At 37.9% G+C, this 19,842-nt stretch overlaps 2 protein-coding genes across 4 annotated transcripts in view; one reads left to right on the plus strand and one right to left on the minus strand.

Annotated features, from left to right (window-relative positions):
• Positions 1–8,223, minus strand: part of LOC124720018 (RNA polymerase II subunit A C-terminal domain phosphatase SSU72) — a 49,269-nt gene extending 41,046 nt beyond the window's left edge. Inside the window, exons 1-2 of the mRNA XM_047245266.1 lie at positions 7,902–8,223; positions 7,529–7,672 (exon numbers count right to left, since the gene is read on the minus strand). Coding sequence (XP_047101222.1) covers positions 7,529–7,672; positions 7,902–7,984 — 227 coding nt within the window. The 5' untranslated portion in view covers positions 7,985–8,223. The remainder of the gene's footprint in view (positions 1–7,528; positions 7,673–7,901) is intronic.
• A 456-nt stretch (positions 8,224–8,679) lies between these two features.
• LOC124720091 lies at positions 8,680–19,568 on the plus strand. 3 transcript variants are annotated; one of them, XR_007006059.1, is made up of 3 exons: positions 8,680–8,965; positions 9,048–9,281; positions 18,601–19,568. XR_007006059.1 is itself a non-coding variant. In XM_047245372.1 (2 exons), the coding sequence occupies exon 2, from the start codon at positions 18,632–18,634 to the stop codon at positions 19,427–19,429; it is 798 nt and encodes a 265-aa protein (XP_047101328.1). In that variant the 5' UTR covers positions 8,680–8,965; positions 18,601–18,631; the 3' UTR covers positions 19,430–19,568. The 3 variants fall into 3 exon arrangements, 1 of the variants encoding a protein (XP_047101328.1); XR_007006060.1 differs by having other exon boundaries at positions 9,057–9,281; XM_047245372.1 differs by lacking the exon at positions 9,048–9,281.
• Positions 19,569–19,842: the final 274 nt, after the last annotated feature.

The raw sequence follows: 19,842 nt of genomic DNA on the forward strand, positions 1-19,842 counted from the left end.
CAAGTGTTCCTTGTGGAAAAGTTAAAGACTAAGGTCTTCTAACCATAAGCACCTAAAATACTCAAACCCACTAAATTACCCACGATGCACATATGGTATTGGTATACTGTGCATAAAAATGCCTTATTGCTCTTTATGTTAAATCCCTTTTTTCTGGCTACCTCTTTTTTCATCACCCCCTTTCCTCCCACAGTTTCAATTTGTCACCCCACTATTACTTCTCCTCGCAGTTCCTCAAATACTTATATTCTTATCTCTAACTCTATTGCTGGTCAGCAAAATCACTGCTGTACTTTTTTTTCTTAATCTCATCCTGGGTACCCAACTGTCAAAAATAAACATTTCTGATGGCAGGTACAATCTACAAATGTCATATGATGTACTTTTTAAAAGTACAGTTTATTATTTTTAGCCCTTGCAAAATAAGTTACCATTCTCAAAGTTTGTCCACATTCTCATGCGTGACCTGTATGTCCACTAAGCAACTTGACACACCTCTGTCAACATTGAGCAGTGGTATCAATTGTGGAGAGATCTCCAGAAGATAATACCAAGATGTTAAAAGGTATGAACCATGCTGGGAAGCAAGTTCTCACCTGTGATCGTCTGGACACCTAGTATCGTGAAGCACTCACTTCAACTGTTCTACCACAGGGCACACACTACAACGCACTATAACTACGCATTGCTTGCATTCAGTCATTGTGTGCTTCATAATGACCGTAAAGTTCTCTGCTCGTAAAAGGGAATTGACAAGCATGCAGTATTAGGAAATATATGCACTCCACTATTTAACAGCAGGGACACAGATTTCCTGCTTCGTATCTGAATACTGCAGCAATTCATTTTTCTTGCTCGTACCTCACCTGGTCACACTTTGCCCTCTTTTTCTCTGTGTCCTACCAACCAAGACAAGTATCTTGTTCCCTCCTCATTACCATCCCTTTTCTATTTCTGGCACTCCCCCCACTGCCTTTTTTTCCCTTCTCTAAAAGGATTGGGGTTTAACATACTGTCAACAATGAGGTCATTAGACAGCTCGTTTGGATATGTTTCAATTTTCCACCTCATCTGTATTTCTTATACTTTCTACTTCTACAAATATAATCCATAAGTAATGGTACAGTGCCTCGAGATAGGTGCTTTACACCGGTATCGGCGATTTCGTCCTATTCAATGCCTCAGTGTGTACTATCTTTATCTGAAAATCCTTGTGAGGTATACGATAGCAGCGTAACTGCTGCACACACTTCCTAAAATACTGATTCTCTCTCCCTAAGGCTTGCATTAAACAATTTTTGATGTTGCTGAGCAACACCCGTACAATAGTTTTTTAAATGAACACACTGCTATTTGACTGTATTGTTGTTTATTTAATTATGACCCAGGTTCAGCCTTCTATGCCATTCTCATGTTATTGAGCTTGTGACAAACAATGGCATAAAAGGCTGAAACCTGTATCAAAATTAATTAAAGTACAATGCAGGTGAGTGGCAGTGTGTTCATTTAAAAACTTGCATTCAAGTTCCCCGAGCATCTCTGATACTCTCCCACAGAAGCTATATTGACCTACCACAATCTTAGCAGTGCATCTACAAATTTGTTCCATGTCTATCACCACCACTTGATAAGGACTTTTAACATACCACCAATACTTTCAAATTGGCCACATAAAATTTCCCTATACTATTTACTTTATGAATGTACAGTACTGTCCAATAAACCTAAGTCTTCAATTCTCCTTCCCCCATGGTAACTGTGTGTGTTGCTCATTCCATACCACTTAGAACACGATACCACCTGATCTTTAGTATTAATCTAGTAACTGAATTTTAACGGGTTCTAACTCAAAATCACGGATATTACCTTACATTTACCCACATTTAAAGACAGCTGACAATGACTACACCAAATGGAAATATCTGCATTACCTTACAAACATCTGAGGATGGTTCTGTCCTGTAAACAGCATTGCTAGTGCATAATCTGACATTTCTGTTGACCCTACCTCATCAACTGTTTATGTATGTTGCCAGATTTCGCTTTCCTGAGGCATACCCATTGTTACATCAGTCTCTGCTAAATATTCCGTGTGTTTGGTTCTGTCAGCCAAAGATCCACTACCACTTCTGGAAAGATATTCTGTATGATCACATCGTCGTCATTATTCACCTATTAAGTGTTGAATGCCTTTTAGAATTTCTCCATTCTTATCTCTAACTTAATTGTTACCTCACAAAGAATTCTGTTTGGACACCCCCCCCTTCCTTCCCTCCCTCCCATTCTCAAACTTATCTTGTGCAGTCCACTACAAATTTCACTTCTGTCAAATCATTCTTTCCATACCGAGTCTAATGTTTAGCTTTTGCTTTAAAATAATCGCTTATTTCCCTTCCCTCTCTGCCTTTTCCTTCGTTGGAATAGAAAAGGATTCCTTGGTTCTGAAACTGCAATCCTCTTATTTCATTTGTATTTGTCAGTGTTCACAATGGATAGGCTGCTTTCTAACTAACCATTTCATGTGTACAATTTCTAAAAACTTACTCAGGCACTTGTAATGATAGGAGATCAGATTATTTATCTCACCAAGAAATAGTTAATACTAACAGCATGTCATTTAAGTATCTACACCATTTGAAGCAACGGAAGTCACATTATCTGTGAAATTTTAGGACAAGAGGGGGCAATGAAAGTTTACATGTTCCCTAACACAACCAAAATATTGAAAAGTAGCTAACCCAGCTCTAAATATAAAGCACATTAAAAAGTTTAGTATTTAAGCCAGTTCCTTCTAGCATGACTATTTCAGTCCCTCTACCTCCCTCCCCCCCCCCCCCCCCCCAACAACAAAGCAACATCTTGAAGCCTCCCCCTCAACCCCCCACCCATAAAAACTCCATTTCACCAAAGCTACACCACCACTTACAGCAGGTGATATTCAGTGTCAATTGTATGGGACCAGGCAACAGCATGAAAACTTTGATTAATATATTTTATACAACAACTGCTATGAAATTTTAGTGGTTTTTTTGTGAGATTCAGAAGCTGACAGTTCAATATAACCTTGATATGTGTTGCCACGTTGGGCGAACATTTCTACATGGTTTGTTTAATGCTTTGTAATAACTGTTACTTCACAGCCACAGAATTTAATAATATTTAACTCCTTTTCCTCTTCTAGTCCACTTATTCCCATCAGCAATTGTACTAAAGAGTTTTACTTTATGTCTCGGGAGGTCTTTAACCTTCTCATTAAATTAGCCAATTGCCATTAAAATTAAAGTTCCTGATCCTTCTGAAAACTGATTTCACTATATAGCATCATTTACCTTTTATATTCATTAGTTAAACCTGAATCAGTTGGGGAATCTGTGTTGTTTGCTATTTCTACACTTGAGACTGCATTTTTGTTGACTAGTTTCTATGTTCTCAAATGCAACATGATACAGTCCCACATCCACTTCCATCACTATCCCCCAGGCCTCCCACTCCACACGATTAACACACTGACTGCCGCATGGATAGTTATGGACATTTTATCACAAGACGCCATGGCATCAGATGTGAGGTTCTGCTGAGACTACTGGCAGCCTCGAGGGAGCTATTGTGTTAAAATACATGAACAATTTCCTCTCTGCAGTCTCCTTTACTGCTGTTCTCTCTACCAAGTGCATCACCTGTGATAATTTCTCATTTATATAGCTATGGTGCATTCTCTAACTCTCACCATTCTGGATGGAGCTGCCAAAGTTGTTCCAACCACATCAACAAAGTTTCCACATATTAATCTAATCAGTTTGTAAATGACCCCCAGTATTTCAAATAAAGCAACATCCATCTGAGTGTTCAGGTTCACTCTTACCTAAGAGAGATACTTATTGCCATGCCTCCTCTCTCCCCCCCCCCCCTTTTCCTTTCCCAAATCTACAGCAGAAACACTAAAATCAAATAGTCTACCTCACTAAAGGGCACATTTCTTTTAATGCAGAAAGACAGGTACATTCTTTAGCTGGTCCGCCTATCATGTGAAAGTTACTACACACATTTCTGTCTGCACTGCAGTAACCACTTAAACCTAGTGAACATATTTCCAGCAACTATTTCCCATACAGCAGTATACTTCATAACAACCACTTTCTAAAAAGCTTAACCAAAAGTTTTCTAAAGTGTTACACCATTTTTCAGTCAAGTCTACACCTATTTCTAACATACAGGAGAAGGGGTTGGGTGCCTTAGCAGATTTGCTTTGAGAACAATCACTCCTTTTTTAAACACTATTACTATCCGCAAATGACAATCTCATCATTTCCTCACTATATAAATAAAAGCCAAATTTCATGCCGACATTACCCCTGCTTTATTTCAGGCTGCTTGCCTCTCCGCTTGTCTTTTAATCCATGTACTCATTTCATACACAACTGTATATTGTTACTTTTGACTTAATTCCATTCAGATTCATCTCTTGACAGCTGAGGTACTTCCTCTCTTTCCCTCTCAAATAACTTGCATATTTTTTAAAGTTAAATCTGTACTTTTCACACAAGAAGCTCAGAACAGATCAATATCACTGATTAGACTGTTACACATTAAATTATGGACTACGTTAATCTTATGTCAAAATGGTTGCTTTCATTACATTACCAAAGAATTTTAACAAGCCACAGAGCTACCAGCAAATATTTCACTGGAGTATGTGTTTGTAAGGGGTACCAACATGAAGTGTGTGTTACATTCACTAACTAGGCTCACTGATGATTCAAGGATTCAGCATGGTATGAGTGAAAAGGCAGTCAACCATTACAGCGTATATTCCACATCTCAGTAGACGAATTGCATAACCAACAATTTTCATAACTACTAAAAACAAAGTTTATCAGCTTTTAATTCTCATTGGGAGAGAGAAATGCACAATCACCTTTACAGCTTTGAGTTTTTTTGAACAATGCTTTAAACCATTCAATTGTTACTGATAACCACAATATAGAACCTGAAATGAGCAATTTTTTTAGGGGCATCTAATACCCAGAAATATAAAAATGTTTTTCTATTTTCATAGCCTTCATCCTACCAGGTTCTGCAAAACTTATCAGGAGTTGTTGATGTAATATAAATCTGCCTAGTGATGAAACAGTACTGACAATTAAGAATTTTTCAAAACAGAGGAAACTATGTTCGATACATTTTTACAATAATCTTCCCAAAGTTAGTTAGCACTATCACCACCAATGGCATATTGGACGAGTGCACAACACTAAATAACGTATGAGTTGGGTGTCACCTCTTCAATTACTGTTTGTAGCTGCTTCACTGCATTTCCAATGCTTAAATAGTTTAAACTATTCAACCTAATTTCAATTTGAGCAATTCATATAATCATACTGCTTGCACACTCATCAGCTACAACTGCATTTTACCAGAAATGCGGAAACTTCTCATTAACCACATGCACAATAAAGTCATAAGCACCTTTAACAACAATATATTTCTTTTATTCAATGACTAGCAGCTATCTTCACACATTTCAGGAGACCATGGATCCCACTTGTGTCTAAAAAGAATGACATCTTCACCTCTACCTTAAGCTAACATTTTTTTTCCATTGTCAAACTACTAATAAATAAATAAATAAACTGCACACATTATTTGCTTTCATCCTGCTCCCTCCAAATACAAGACCTAAAGTGACACTGATTCAACTGCCCACTAAAAATTCTTGAGACACTAAATACCACAAAGTAATTTTGCCTTGCAACAATGAACTATGTCCTCCTTGAATACACTAGATATTTCAAAATAATGGCACCTAGTTTTCATACATTTGAACTGAGATAGCTTATTTTTATCCTAAAATGAAAATCTAATCCCCACATACAACAAAACAGTTCTCTATTAGAACACCCTGGATTTTAAAAATACTTTAGCTTCAATACTTTCTCCTGGATCTCTACCTCTTCTTAACAAGGTGTTACTACTACAGTTAAATGCTTTCCTGCACATGAATACAATACTGTAATTTAACACAAATCTCAATCCAATAGTTTCTACTCTTCTGCCATGCCACTCTATACCATAAACAAAAATAACTCCCTGTGGGTCTTTTCATATTTGTCAACTGAATTACAGTGTTCGCTTCAATACCTGTGTTTTGCACTAAATCTTGCCACAGCAAAACATTGATTTTCTTGGACGCAACTAAACTGGAAATATGCCTCATGCATTCATGCACCACAATCTGATCCTTTGCAGTGACTACATGAACACAAGAAGCAGAATATGTTCATGTGGGTGAATTCAGCTGAATTGTTTTTAATGTACCACCTGCTGGGAGTTGTCCACAGTACAGTATACTCTGCCCAAATAAGATTTAGCAGCATCAATAAAATCCAAAATCTCTCCGATCCGCATCTCACCTATCTTACTACAGATAACTGAAGACAGCGAAAGCCTCCACCGATTATAAAATATCGTTACCATATAACTAATATTAGTCCGTACACACACACACACACACACACACACACACACACACACACTCTCTCTCTCTCTCTCTCTCTCTCTCTCTCTCTGCTGTTCATACCACTGAGAAAAATAACGCCAAAAGTGTTAATATGTTTGCTGAATATAGGCTCTACATAACTAGCTTCATCTTCAATTACACTGTAGAATCCTATGTTTTTAGCATTCCGGTTAAATGATGCATCTCAAACATGTCCGACACAATTATCAATTTGTATCCAAGTTTGATACTGTTCACACTTATATAAGCAGTATTTTCTTGTTTAATGTGTGTGCATATTTAGATTACATTACTCTCCCTTGCTGTTACGTATATCAGTTGATTACCAATTTTATATGCTTAAATGTCAACCGTCTTCTTGCTCAACTGTTTTAAGTTTACTCACTTAAGCATTTTCCCATAAAAGTAAGTCACTTCACGTGAGAAACCCTAATCCCAATCCCACAAAGAAAACAGTTCATGCATGAGCATACACAGGCAGATTACGTGTTTCGCAGTGTAAATATGTTAACAGAAAATGTCGCTTTGGAATTTTGAGCTCTACATTTCTGCCATGTGTATTGATGTAGTATCATACAAACCAGCAGTCACCCACCCCTCTTAATGCAGTACAGGTGTTCTGTAAAATAAATTATAAGATATTATTCACAGACTTTTTTTTTATTGATGCAATACATGATCTCATGTAATGCTATACTAAGTAAAAATTTATACTAAGAATAAAATTTTAAAATAGAAATAGGTAAACTTAATTATAACGTCTGCCAGAACAGCTGGATGACTGTGGCCAACGTGGTGTCGAAGTTCCCACGAACCAGCCACCGAATTTCAGCAGCCTTTACCTATAAAACAAAACATGTGAGCGAGAGCAAAGGAAACATACGATCAGTCACCAATCACTCGTGAAAATAGTACACATCACTGTCAAATTTTATGAGTGAAATAAAAAAAAAAAAAAATCCGAGGAGGTATTCATTTTTCCTAATTTCATTAGCAGGTGACAAAGGATACAATGATTTATCTTTGAGGAGAAGATCTTGATATATTTCTTCGTATGTCACTCCGAATTCATAACAATTAGGTTTGTCTGGGGCTGTTCCAGGAAGCTTTACTTTGTCTCCAGTGCCAAACGATTTGACCAAGAAGCCCTTTTTGCTGTACAAAATCAAAGCAATATCATAAAAAGAGTCTATTTAAACATAAACATGAACAACGAAATTAAGAGCCTGTGGAAATCAATCTCTAAACATTTTTGTAATAAATTCATTATTTCAACCTCAAATCCCTTAAAGGAACTATTACGCAATCGACGCCATTAAACACATTGGCTCAAAATCACGAGACGTATCTTGCTACTATTATACCTAATTTGTAAATTACAAACCTCAAAAACGCATGGGCTTCCATGCTTCTGTTCATATTACTCGAACATATAACGGCTACGCGTAAAGGACAGCACACTGGCATCTTTTTGTCAGTAATTAACGGTATTGACTAAAGTAATTTATACACTTAAATCTCTAGGAACGTACTCAAATTTAAATGAAACCCAATCAAAACATTAGCTGAACATTATAAGATAGTATCAGACGCTTCGCAGATATTAAGAAATGCCATACACAAAAGTGCAGCCAGAAAATTCCAATTGCCTTTCTCTCCCTAATGAGTAATGTCCCTCCCTACGTCTTGCAGGTGACCTACTTCTCTTCTCGAATATTCGTTCCAATGCATTTCATCATAAAGATATTCTACTATACAAATCAAAGTGGTTTTCTGTGACTCTTTTGTAGGCCTCCCAGGAATTACTTCCTCAAAGTTATTTAATAAAAGACGTTTTATAAAATATATGAAAGCGTACGACAGTACAATGTCTTTTAAGGTCCGTGTAAACGTTAAAATTTCTTTGTTAAATTCGTCGTCTGATTTCCACGGGATTATCAAACAAACGTGCAAATGTACCAGCCCAGCTTGTCAAACAAAATCTCACGGTTGAAGCAGTTCTCACTTTGTGTGTAACACGCAGTGAAATTTTGAGAACATATGTAATGGGAAATAGCTACCAATGAAGCCAAAGCATTTCTTGCAGGGAATTGAAATTTGCTCACACGCCACTTGGAGCGCTGGCGCTGCAAGTTTTATGTCGACTTGTTATTGGTTGATGTATTGTAAGCATTTCAATATTTGTTTTCGCTTCGTTCAAAACATCTGACAGCAGTTTATACACCACGGACAGGGGCAAATTTGTTAATGTGAACTGCTTCTTGTGTGTATCGTCTTAATTAAATTGCATTTTAAGTGTGTTGCGGATATTCTGCTAATTTTTTTTAAATGCACGATGTTGAGTGATGTAAATAATTCTCATGTTTGTGTTTGTTTCGTTTTTGGAGTCGCATGTATTTGTTCCTGGTGACGAAGACCTGTGTGTGTATTTCTCGAATTAATTGTGTTGTAAGTATATTGCTGTTATTACACATTATTATTAACACCAGTTTTTCGGTTTTTGTTGAATATAATGCAGAACTGTGTGCAGGTTTTACAGAATTGGAATTCAACTTTATTACGTCTTGTCACGGAATGAGTATGTAACTCTGCATTGAACATCGTCGTTTTTCACCAATGAGTGTGCTGTGTTATCTTAATGATAAAATAAATAGTTACTGTGACAGGAACTATTGCACAGCAGACATATTCTACATCAAGGTGCAAGCTTGTACTTGGTGTTTAGTGTGGACGTGCTTCACCATGCTGAATGCTTCTCCATTTAGTAAGCTCTTAGTTATACATAATTCACTACTGCATGAGCACGGTAAGTTGGTAGTACGCTAGCGAACTTGAAAGTTGGAACTGAACTGTGCTTCACTGAATGTCGTTACATGCTGCTCAGTTGATCTGCAATGGTGTCCAAACTGTGTCCTTTTTTTTTTTTTCCTTGTTTGATATTCTGCAGATGGCATGACTGTATTTATAGTTAAAAAGTGCATCTTGCTGCTGAAATGACGCTTTAAAAAAATCAGTAACACGTTGGAGGAGAAGGTCCAAATGTGGGTGCTGATCTAAATATGAGCTAGGAGGCCTGGGGTCCCACTAGTACATATTGCCTATAAACAGTTAATAGATGGAACTTGTAATGTTTGGGTGCAGTTGATTTTCACATTTGAAAAACTCAGTTTTTTACTTATGTCTGCATGCAGTTTGTTCATAGAACTGTTTTACTTACATCTGAATTAGCTGTTAGCCACTTTCGGGACTAGTGTAGCAGGGGATACAACCGGTCGGCTTTGGACAATGAGGTCACAAGTCGCCAAACGAGAAGCGATTCTTCTTAGTGTTGTAGCTCCCTTCAGTAGCTGATAAGTGTTGTTTGGCTTTTAAAAAAAAAAAAAATCTCACGAGATAGAATAAACGGATGCACTTTATTAAGCAATCAGTAAAAAAACGAAACTGAAACATAACAGCAAAAGCGAAAATGGTAAACTGCTCTCTGGCGACTTGTGACGTCATTGTCCAAAGCCGACGGGTTGTATCCCCTGCTACACTAGACCCCCACTTTCTTACCTACATTTTGTAATGATTGTCATGACCATTTTCTGAGAATCAGTGTGTGGCACAAATCTGGCTACCATAATGAGTCTAATTATGAACAATCCCATATATTTGGACCAATTTGCATTCCCATAATTTTAGTTTAAATATAAATAAATAAAAAACACCCTTTTCATTGTTTTGAGATGACATATCCCAAGCATAAATACCAATCCAAAGGCAAAAGGAAGACATTGGGACCCTTTTGAGATGGGTGAAGCCATCACTGCTGAGAGGGCAAATGAAATGGGAACTCTTAAATTCTAAAAATGTTTGTAGTGTATGTCACTCTCCTCTGCAAACTTTAAGCAATAGCAATAGAAAGCCCCCCGTACTCCGGTGATCACGCAGAACTTGTTCCATGTGTGTTTATCGAGGAAGAAAAGCTTTTTTTTTTCTTTTTTTTTTTTTTTTTTTTTTTTTTTTTTCTTTTTAAAAAAAATCTGGTTGAAAACAAATGGCATTTGTTTTAGCTGAGAAGAATAGCATTAATGCACCTTTCACCACTAATGAAGATGGTAGTAATTGGGCAGATCTGTTTCTGAATCGCCATTCATTGAGCCTATCAATTTGTAAGTCCTGTGCCATGTATTTTTCACAAGCATTGGGTTTGAACAAATAAAATGTCACAGCTTTTTATGAACTATTAGAAGAGGTTTACAATAAACAGCACTATCCACCAGATCACATATATAACATTGATGAGACAGGTTTTGAGTATTGTGCAAAGGAGACCTTACCAAGTAATCGCAAAAAAAAAGGAACATTTTAAGTTGCAGCCCTTACATTGCCGAAAGATGTTCAGCTATCACATTCATAGCTTGTATGAGTGCATCAGGATACTGTAGTCCTATTATATTATTTTTCCCAGGTTTAGAATGTCAGACTGGTTGATAAAAGGAGCTTCACCTGTACGTATTGGCCGAGCCCACTCATTTGGTTGGGTTCAGAATCACATATTTCCAGAATGGTCTGACTACTTCATCAAAATGGTCAAGGCAATTAAAGATTCATCCATTCTCCTCATTTTAGACTAGCTTTACTGCCTTGTTCACAACCCTGAAGTGATTCATAAGGCCAGGATGAACTAAATTTACATAATGTCATTGCCAAAAAAACTAGCTCCAGCCCCTAGATGAAGCTTTCTTAGGATCATTTAAGGCCTGCTATAGTGAGGAAGCAAGAGAACTGTTATACCATATGAGGTAATGGAACTTTTCAGTAAAGCTTATCTGAAAGTTTCAAACTAGTCAGATGCAGTAAGTGGTTTTAAAGTGACAGGTATTGACCCACTGAATGAACACCTTATCACTGATGCTGATTTTCTAGCTTCTGTGCAGGAAGCTCACTGCCTTTTTTCTGTCGAAGTGCTGTCAAACGCTGCTGACGCGCCTTCTCTCGCTTTATCATATCAGCCAGGACCTTTAGCAGCAAGGCACCCCACCGTATTCACAATTACCCTTTCCTCAGACAGGAAAGACTTAAGCAGTTGTGCTGCATCAGAAAGAAAATGTCTGACAGAGGTCGGAAAGCTGCAAAAACTTGTTCTATTACAGGATCACTGTAAATCAATTCGCACATTCATCGAATAGACCAGTGAAGAGGAAGATGGTGTGTCCAACTTCTCGGACTTCGAGATGGCTAGTAGTAATACAGTTAATTAGATCACTACGAATAAATAATACTTTATTAATCACAACGGAACTTATCTTTGCTTGCCAGGCTTGGCCTGCGAGCTAACATCCCAAAGATGTTCGGGCTCACATGAGGTTCCTCTTCGTCGCAATGTGTTGTCTCAAACTCGTCTAGGGATTGAACAACACGTGTCGCATTACATGCTGTAAATTAGACGCTTGTGGCCCTTTGGTTACATTGTCTGGCTGATGGCAAGTTTGCAAAATACAAGGTTAACATAACATATAATAACAGTAATAATAACATCAGGAACTAAATTAATGACCCATAAATGATGTAGGCCACATAGTTGCGATTTGGTTGGAAAAATGTTTATTCAGAAAGCAAACTAAAAGTGAAAGTGGTCGTATTTAGAGTTACGGTTACATTCGAGTGCATATCCATTTGACACAGTTCGATCATTCACAATCTCATTGCGAAATACAAGTTATCTACATGGAAAGTTAAAGTTCACACCAGGCGCATGGCTGCTCACTGCACAGAGACTAAGTCCTGTGATACCACACAATGCGAAATTTTCTGTCGTTTCACTTCCTATCTGCCTAAAGTCCAATGGTCCGCTTTTGCGTCTGCATACGAACTGTACCCTTTGGTGTCTCCAACCGAACTGTCTGCTTTCGCGTCTGCCCCAGTACTCCCTCTGTCCGTCCCCAGCCGCGTTTCCCGCGCTCCGAATATCCTTGCTCAACTGACTAGGGCAGTTCTCTTTCCTGAAGCCGTCCATCCAATTGGCTAAAGCTTATTCTACATTATTTTACATTTTAACATGTTTAAATAATCAAAGCATGACCACTTTCACGTTCTGAATAAAGTAACAATAATATCCATTACATAATAACGTTAAATTCTTTTACATAAAACCAATACAGTTTACTTCTTAGCTTTGAATGCCACGGCTAGTAGCCTTGTACCAATGTGCTTTCTGATAAATAAATAAAAAACAAAAGTAACCATTATGCACTAAACCTTACAACAAATATTCTACTAGCTAATGATTCAGTAAGGTGTCATGCTGTCGCCGTTCATTGTGTTTTGTGGGGGGAAATGATGATCTGATGCTTAACTGAAAATACTGATAATTTAAGTTTACTATATCTTTTAAACAAGTTACAGAGTTGATATTTACAATGTTTGTCATGTTAATGGTGAGCTTCTATACGAAATGTCGATCGTTACGATCGACCAAAGCAGTCAGATTTTAGCATTCAGGTCTTTGTTACAAAACTCTCTAATTTCACTTTAACAGTAAATCCTAAACTATTATAGATATGATCAATATTCAAGTTTTATTGGGATCACCATGAAAATTTATGAAGGATGGTAGATTAAAATAACTGTGGCTTAATTCCCTGCATTACTATAGAATTAAATAGTTTCCATAAGTATTTCCCTTTATAGCCGATCTTAGGTCCGCCATATTTAACACTGCTACGTCTCCTCGACCACGAACGGCTTCTACTGGGTTACCCTGCAACGTAGGTTCTCTTCTGCCTCACTCGCACACAACAGCACTTAGGCCTCGGTAGACAATAGACGCCTGTGAATTTCCCCATCTGGTGGTGAATCTGTGCCCTTTGTGACTCGCAGTCCTGGACGACATGGTTCATTTCACAATTCCTGCAGGCTGACTCTTTCGGCTGTACATTAAAATGGGAGCGCAATGCTCGTTAACTCGCAGGCCGCGGCTACGAAACTGCACGTGTAGACTTGCAGTTGAGAATGCACTAAATGAGTCACCATCACTGAGTGGTGAATCGACACAAGTTCAGAGTAGCCGTACTGGAGCTTCACTACAGCCACTAGAAGATGCAAGTTCCTAGACACTTGTTGATACAGTTCTGATAGTGTTGGCGCATAGGCACAATTCACAGGAAACGGGAGTCTCTTCGCTTCCCCGACGGTCGAACGGGCTGTGTCACTGCGATTGGGTAGCACGGTGATGTTACTCTGACAGGAGCTTCCTGGAAATGGGCAGGATCTGACCTCGAACAGAACTGTCCTCCTGACCTCTGGAGATGCAGCTTCAGGGCAGTGGTGCCTCAAAATTACGAGAGGCACGGCTTCTTCCTAGAATCTCATTGGGATCTCTCGATACCACTATGCCGTGTGTGCAGTATCACTGCGGTGGTCGATACTTCTCGAGATACTCGACGACACAACTGAAGAAAGGGCTGCTTTTTTGTGATCCGAAAGCGAAGCAGAATGAAAAATCGTGTAAAAAAGGCAAAAGAAATAAAAAATCTATGGAAAAAAAAGAAAGTGTTTTCATCTGTCGAATCGTGCAATAATGGACTTCCCCTAGATGATGAGCAAAGTGATCTGTACACCTTCTGGAAAATGTGGAACATGCATATTCTGGTGGCATCCCATTCTCAGTGGACACCAGCGGAGAAACTTGGATTTGAAGTATCCGGTGCCATACGGGGGTGCATACTCAGCTTTTGGGGGTAGACATTGACATTTACATTTGTGATTATTCCAAAAAGCTTGTGCTTTAAATTCTTCTTCTTAATTTGAAGGTTGACTGTATTTTGACTCAAGAAAAAGTTTGGCATTTTTGTAATGTTTTTCAAAATAAATTATTTTAAATGAATAGATTGCTTTTAAATTATTTAATCCTTCATAACATTGAAGTGCACATGCTATAGTACAATTTCAGGGCTATTTCAATTATTTGATTATTAACAATATGGTAGTCTCTAGTTGGGGTCACGAGAAGTGTCCAATTCCAGCCACCTGCTTTGATCCGTGATGTAATGCTGGTGTGGTGTGGTGTGTGATGTCACTTTGGTGTGGTGTTTACGGATTTGTCTGTGTTTGTGATGTTGTGTTGTAGTATTTGTTGGTGCCCTCTTGTTGTAGATGTTGAGGTTTCAAGTTGTTTGTGTCATGTGTGGTATTCGGTCATTTGACTCTGGGTAATGATTGTGTAAACTTGTTTTCAGAAGAGAATGCTTTGTCACCATTTTCGTTTATTTGTTCTGTGGTTTATAAGTCGTTTTTTTATTAGATGTGATTGGTTTTGCGTGTTCTGTGGAACAAAATGTAATAGTAGTTTTTTGTTTCTCACTAGCAATGGATATGACTGATAAATCCAATGGTTATTCTCTCAGTGTTGCATTGGGCGATGACATGATGATTATGATTAAATTCTTCCAACTGTACGGACTGAGTGCAGATTACGTGACGTGTCATTTTTGTGGTGAGAGTACGAAGTTGATAGAGACCCACGCTCTTGGGCCACAGGCTTATACACGTGGAGATGTTGCCGTGATAAATATTTGGAGATTAATTCCACGTGGGACCTACTTCGAGAGGCAGGCCGTGAGGGAGATAATTGTACTGACTTATTATGGGAGTGATTGTGAAAAGTGTGTTAGATTGGTTTTTGCTGTAGGGAAATATGTTGAAAGTAATGTTGATGGCGTTGAGACGGCAACTGGCGACAAATTTATTTTAAGGTCCTTTATTCGAGAGGTGCCGTTACCAGTTTCAAATCATTACAGTCCATTGTCAGGTGACTTTCATTAGCAAGTGTGGTGCATTTTTTACTGATTAGTTGTTGTGAAATGCCAGTTTGCAGTACTTGCTTTCAGAGTTTTCATCCAGGAGACGGTGTTCGTAGTTTTCGCCACATTCCCATCATTGCACACATAAACTTGTATAATTGAGCATTTCAGATTTGCCATTGAATACATCTCCACCAAATTCCTACCATTGCACATGTAAATTTGTATCACTGAGCACTTCGTATTAGTCACAGAGCATTCTTGCGCCGCTTGTTTTGATAGATACAAAGTGTTTAATTTGTAGTTACAAAGTGTTTACTTTGTATCTATCAAAACATGCGGTGCATGTTAGAAGTCTACTCTGCGACTAATATGAAGTGCTCAGTGATACAAATGTACGTGTGCAATGGTAGGAATGGGCTGGAGATGTATTCAACGGGAAATCTGAAGCGTTCAATTATACAAGTTTATGTGTGCAATGATGGGAGTGTGGTAAAAACTACGAACGTTGTCTGCTGGATGAAAACTATGAAAACAAGTACTCCAAACTGGCATTCATGACAACTAATCAGTAAAAAATGCACCACAAGTTCTAATGAAAGCACAAAAGCCATCTGACAATGAATTGTAATGATTCGAAACCAGTAACGGTACATTTTGAGTAAAGGGATTTAAAATAAATTTGTAGCTGGTTGCCGTCTCTACACCATCAACATTTGTCTTCAAATAGCAGCCAACGGTGTCCAACCATGTCACCATATGACAAAATGGCATGTTGAGGGTATATTTTTTTTAAGTTTGGGGAGGGGGGGGGGGGCAGCTGCGGAGGAAGTGGAAATTGACAAGTCTGAGTTTGGAAACTAGTGGGGTTGACTGAAAAAAGCTTTGAGGAGGGGTCTGCTGCAATGTCGTATGCATTTTTGTCTTAGAGTGGTTTGGGCAAAATGGAGTATGACCTTCTGGTGGTAAATCATAATACCAAGTCTAAGGATTAGGACACTGGATTTTGCACAAATACTATAGAGAGGTTTTGGGGATCATGAGATCTGTGATAGGGAGAGGGAAGAGATGCTGTTTCTATTTGAAGTCTCATTTAGATGAGTATTGCTTGTAGCAGTGGGTGGGATGTACAGGTCAATGGTGTTAAATTGAGGGGGGGGGGGGGTGTTCATATAGTTTGTGAGGTAATGGGGCAGGTTTTGCGTAGATGGTGTGTGTTTAAGACCACTGTGGTCTCCCCTCCCCCCTCCCCCCCCCCCCCACCGTGTTCTAATTAGGACTGGTGTTGGGTGGGGCAGAATTGGTTTAAGGAAGGTAGGTTCAGGGCTGGGGTGTATTTGAGGGATTTTTTTTTTTGTGTGTGTGTGTGTGTGTGTGTGTGTGTGTGTGTGTGTGTGTGTGAGTGAGTGCTCACATCAACCTAGTTTTATTTGTTGATGGCTTTGGTTGGTAAGTAATTTTTTTATTTTGATTTTAAGTACTGTACTTTGATGAATATGGGTGTTCTGGTTTCTCGATTTGTGTGTTGGTTTTTGGTATGTTGGTTGCTTTTAAGCTGTATAGGTTAAGTGGAATCTGTGGTACTGGGATTTTTATTTATTTTTGGGTTCTACGGTTTGAGTACTTCATTTGAGTTATGTAGGTCTAGTGAAGTTAGCAGTATTGTGTAGTAAAGTCAGTGATATCATATTTTGCAGTAGTGTACATTGGTTTTTTGGTATCGAGGTCTTCGTTTGAGCTGTATAGGTAAAGTGAAATTTACGATTTTGTTTGAGCTATATAGGTAAAGTGGAATATGCAATTCCTGTGGCTTTTTATGTTTCTGAGCATTATATTGTACTTTGAAAATTGTTTGAATATAATAGAGGGAAACATTCAAATTATTGATATGAATATAATAGAGGGAAACATCCTTTCGTCTTTCCCTCTGCTTCCCTCTTTCCTGATGAAGCAACCGTGGGTGTCGAAAGCTTGAAATTTGTATGTGTGTTTGTATATTTATTGTCTCTATCAACATACCAACGCTTTCATTTGGTAAGTTACAGCATCTTTGTTTTCAGATATATTTGAAAATTGTTTGTTAGACTTTGTGGATAATATGTGTTTTCGGGTGGTGCTGTTCTTTTTTAATTGTATATTTAGATTGTAGCCTTCCTAAGCACCCTACTTCCCATAGTTCTCCCATTAGCTTCATTGTGTTGCTGGGGTGAAATAATCACATGTCGTTTTTATTTTTGATCGCGTGTGTATGCAGTGATGTTATGGTCGCCATATTGGATATGCTGAAAGTACGGGTGTCTGCCATGTTGGGACCTCGTGGCTCAAAGCAGATGGGTGGAATTGGATGCTTCTGTAATGCGCACATTTAGATCGTCTCCTCTCCCTTCTGCCAATAAGTAACACAAAACAGGTCCTTCAACCCAAATGACATTTACACATAACATTGTGGTAACATTAAGTGCAACTGAAATTTTCTCCCTCTGTAATGCTTGGCATAATCTAGTATTATGGTTTAAAATATATATTTATTGCACTAACTTTTTATCATAATATGTACTTGGATTTGGTCTATAACATGATATGTAGTGATATTTGTTTAAATATTACAATTATCAGTGTTATAAAATTCCACTGTTTGAGGAGTACTGTTCAATGGATTTGCATTACAGATCTGTTCTGGAACCACATGCCGTGATGTTGAATGCGTGCTCACACTGTAATTATTAGCAGAATGTACAGAAATGTAGTACAAATGAGATTTTTTTTATTAATTTTTCACCTTGCTTTGTAGCAATAGCATGTCACCAAAATTACGAGCCATAAGCCTACTTAGTGACAATAACCAATATCTTTTCAGTACGGGAGAGTTGCATGTACCTTCATTGTTAAGATGCGGTAGTATTAAATAAATACAAAACCACTCTTCCACTACCTGTTCATTACTACCGTCCACCACTGCTGAAATTTATCAGTTTAAATGTATCACTATTCTCCGCAGCTCCCACTCCCCTAATTAAAAAAAAAAACTCGGCGTTCCTTTTCTTCCATCTCAGTGATCAATATATCTTTACATCGAATATTCTTTTTCCATGTGTACAAAAAACTGTTTCATTAAGATATGAAAAGAGGGTGGTAAATCATACCTAAAAGAAGTTTTGCCTTTCATAATAATAACCGGAGCAGAACAGTCACAACATTTTAACAAAAATTAATTGATTTGTGAAAGTATACTAAAGAAAACTGTGTGAAATTAATTTGTCATCCATGTGGCCTGAATTTGCTTTCCTTTTTTTTCAGAATTTTTGATTATAATAACAGACAAGTGAAGATGGATCATACGGGAAAGAAAAATTCTGGTTTAAGATTGAAATACTCTTGTAAGTTTCCTGGCTGTAGAAGTGGTTATTTTTCAAATATAAACATGAACATAAAACATCAAAATAGACATTTTTACAAATTCCCAGCTCCATCAAAGAGTGAGCTGCTAAAACAGTGGAAACTAATTTGTAATATAGCTGAAGACATTGACTGTGGTTCTTATTCTGTGTGTGAAAATCATTTTTTCCAAGCCGATTTTGTAAACTTCTCTCGGCATAGGCTAAATCGTGGGGTTATTCCGAAGCATACGGAATTGGTGGTATACCACACGGAAACTACAGTGACTGGAGAGGCATCTGTCATTTTGCCGCCTATTAGAAGAGAAAATGATGAGGAAACTGCTTCTCATGAAACTGCTCCCCAGAAAACACAGTTAAAAACTAAATTACAGGTCCTCGTAAATCGCATTGATTCGTTGGATATGGAAACAGTGGGTACACTGGAAAAAGAAGTGGACCATTGGCTGTCACACACTAATTCTGGTTTCAGTAGGGAAGGTGCACATTGTGCTAGCAAAGGAAAAGTGAAAGTGCAGGAAATACCTGATCAGATTAAAATCCATATAAAGAGCATTATAAGAAAACCAACTCTTGCTGAGAAGTCTATTGTTGCAGATCTAATGATGCAATCTGACAATGATGTGTTGACTGTGCATGTTGATTCTGACCATACATACTGTACCGGTTGTTCTGATCACACATACTGTAATAGTTGTTCTGATCACACTTATTGTATAAATAAAAACTGACTTTATCTGTCCTCAATTCTTGTGCATGCATGTGTGTCTATCACGGTTTATAGGCCTACTGGGGAAACTCGCCATTTAAAAAAAAAAAGAGTAACGCGTCAGGCTCTGTACCTCTTATAGTGTTGTGGAAATTGAAGTATCTTAATAAAGAAAATTCAGCGTGTACATGTTTCTGTTCATTTCCTTATCCTATCACATATAGTTAACAAGATTTAACTGAAATATCCCATTGAGTATTTCGACAATAAGTGGACTACTTGTATTATCATTTTAATGACTTTTGCTACTTTTTGCAGGTGAAGTGTGAGTTTTCACCAAAGTTTTCCTGAGCACACAGGTATCTCGCGAAAGAATACATAAAGCAGTGGAGACCTATCCCCTCCTTTACACCATGCTCATTAAAATCAATACCT

This window comes from Schistocerca piceifrons, chromosome 11 (assembly GCF_021461385.2).
Source record: "Schistocerca piceifrons isolate TAMUIC-IGC-003096 chromosome 11, iqSchPice1.1, whole genome shotgun sequence".
NCBI classification, from domain to species: Eukaryota; Metazoa; Arthropoda; class Insecta; order Orthoptera; family Acrididae; genus Schistocerca; species Schistocerca piceifrons.

What these genes read in the sequence shown, in the direction of transcription:
- LOC124720091 (XM_047245372.1), top strand. Translation starts at nt 18,632, where the DNA reads ATGGATCATACGGGAAAGAAAAATTCTGGTTTAAGATTGAAATACTCT.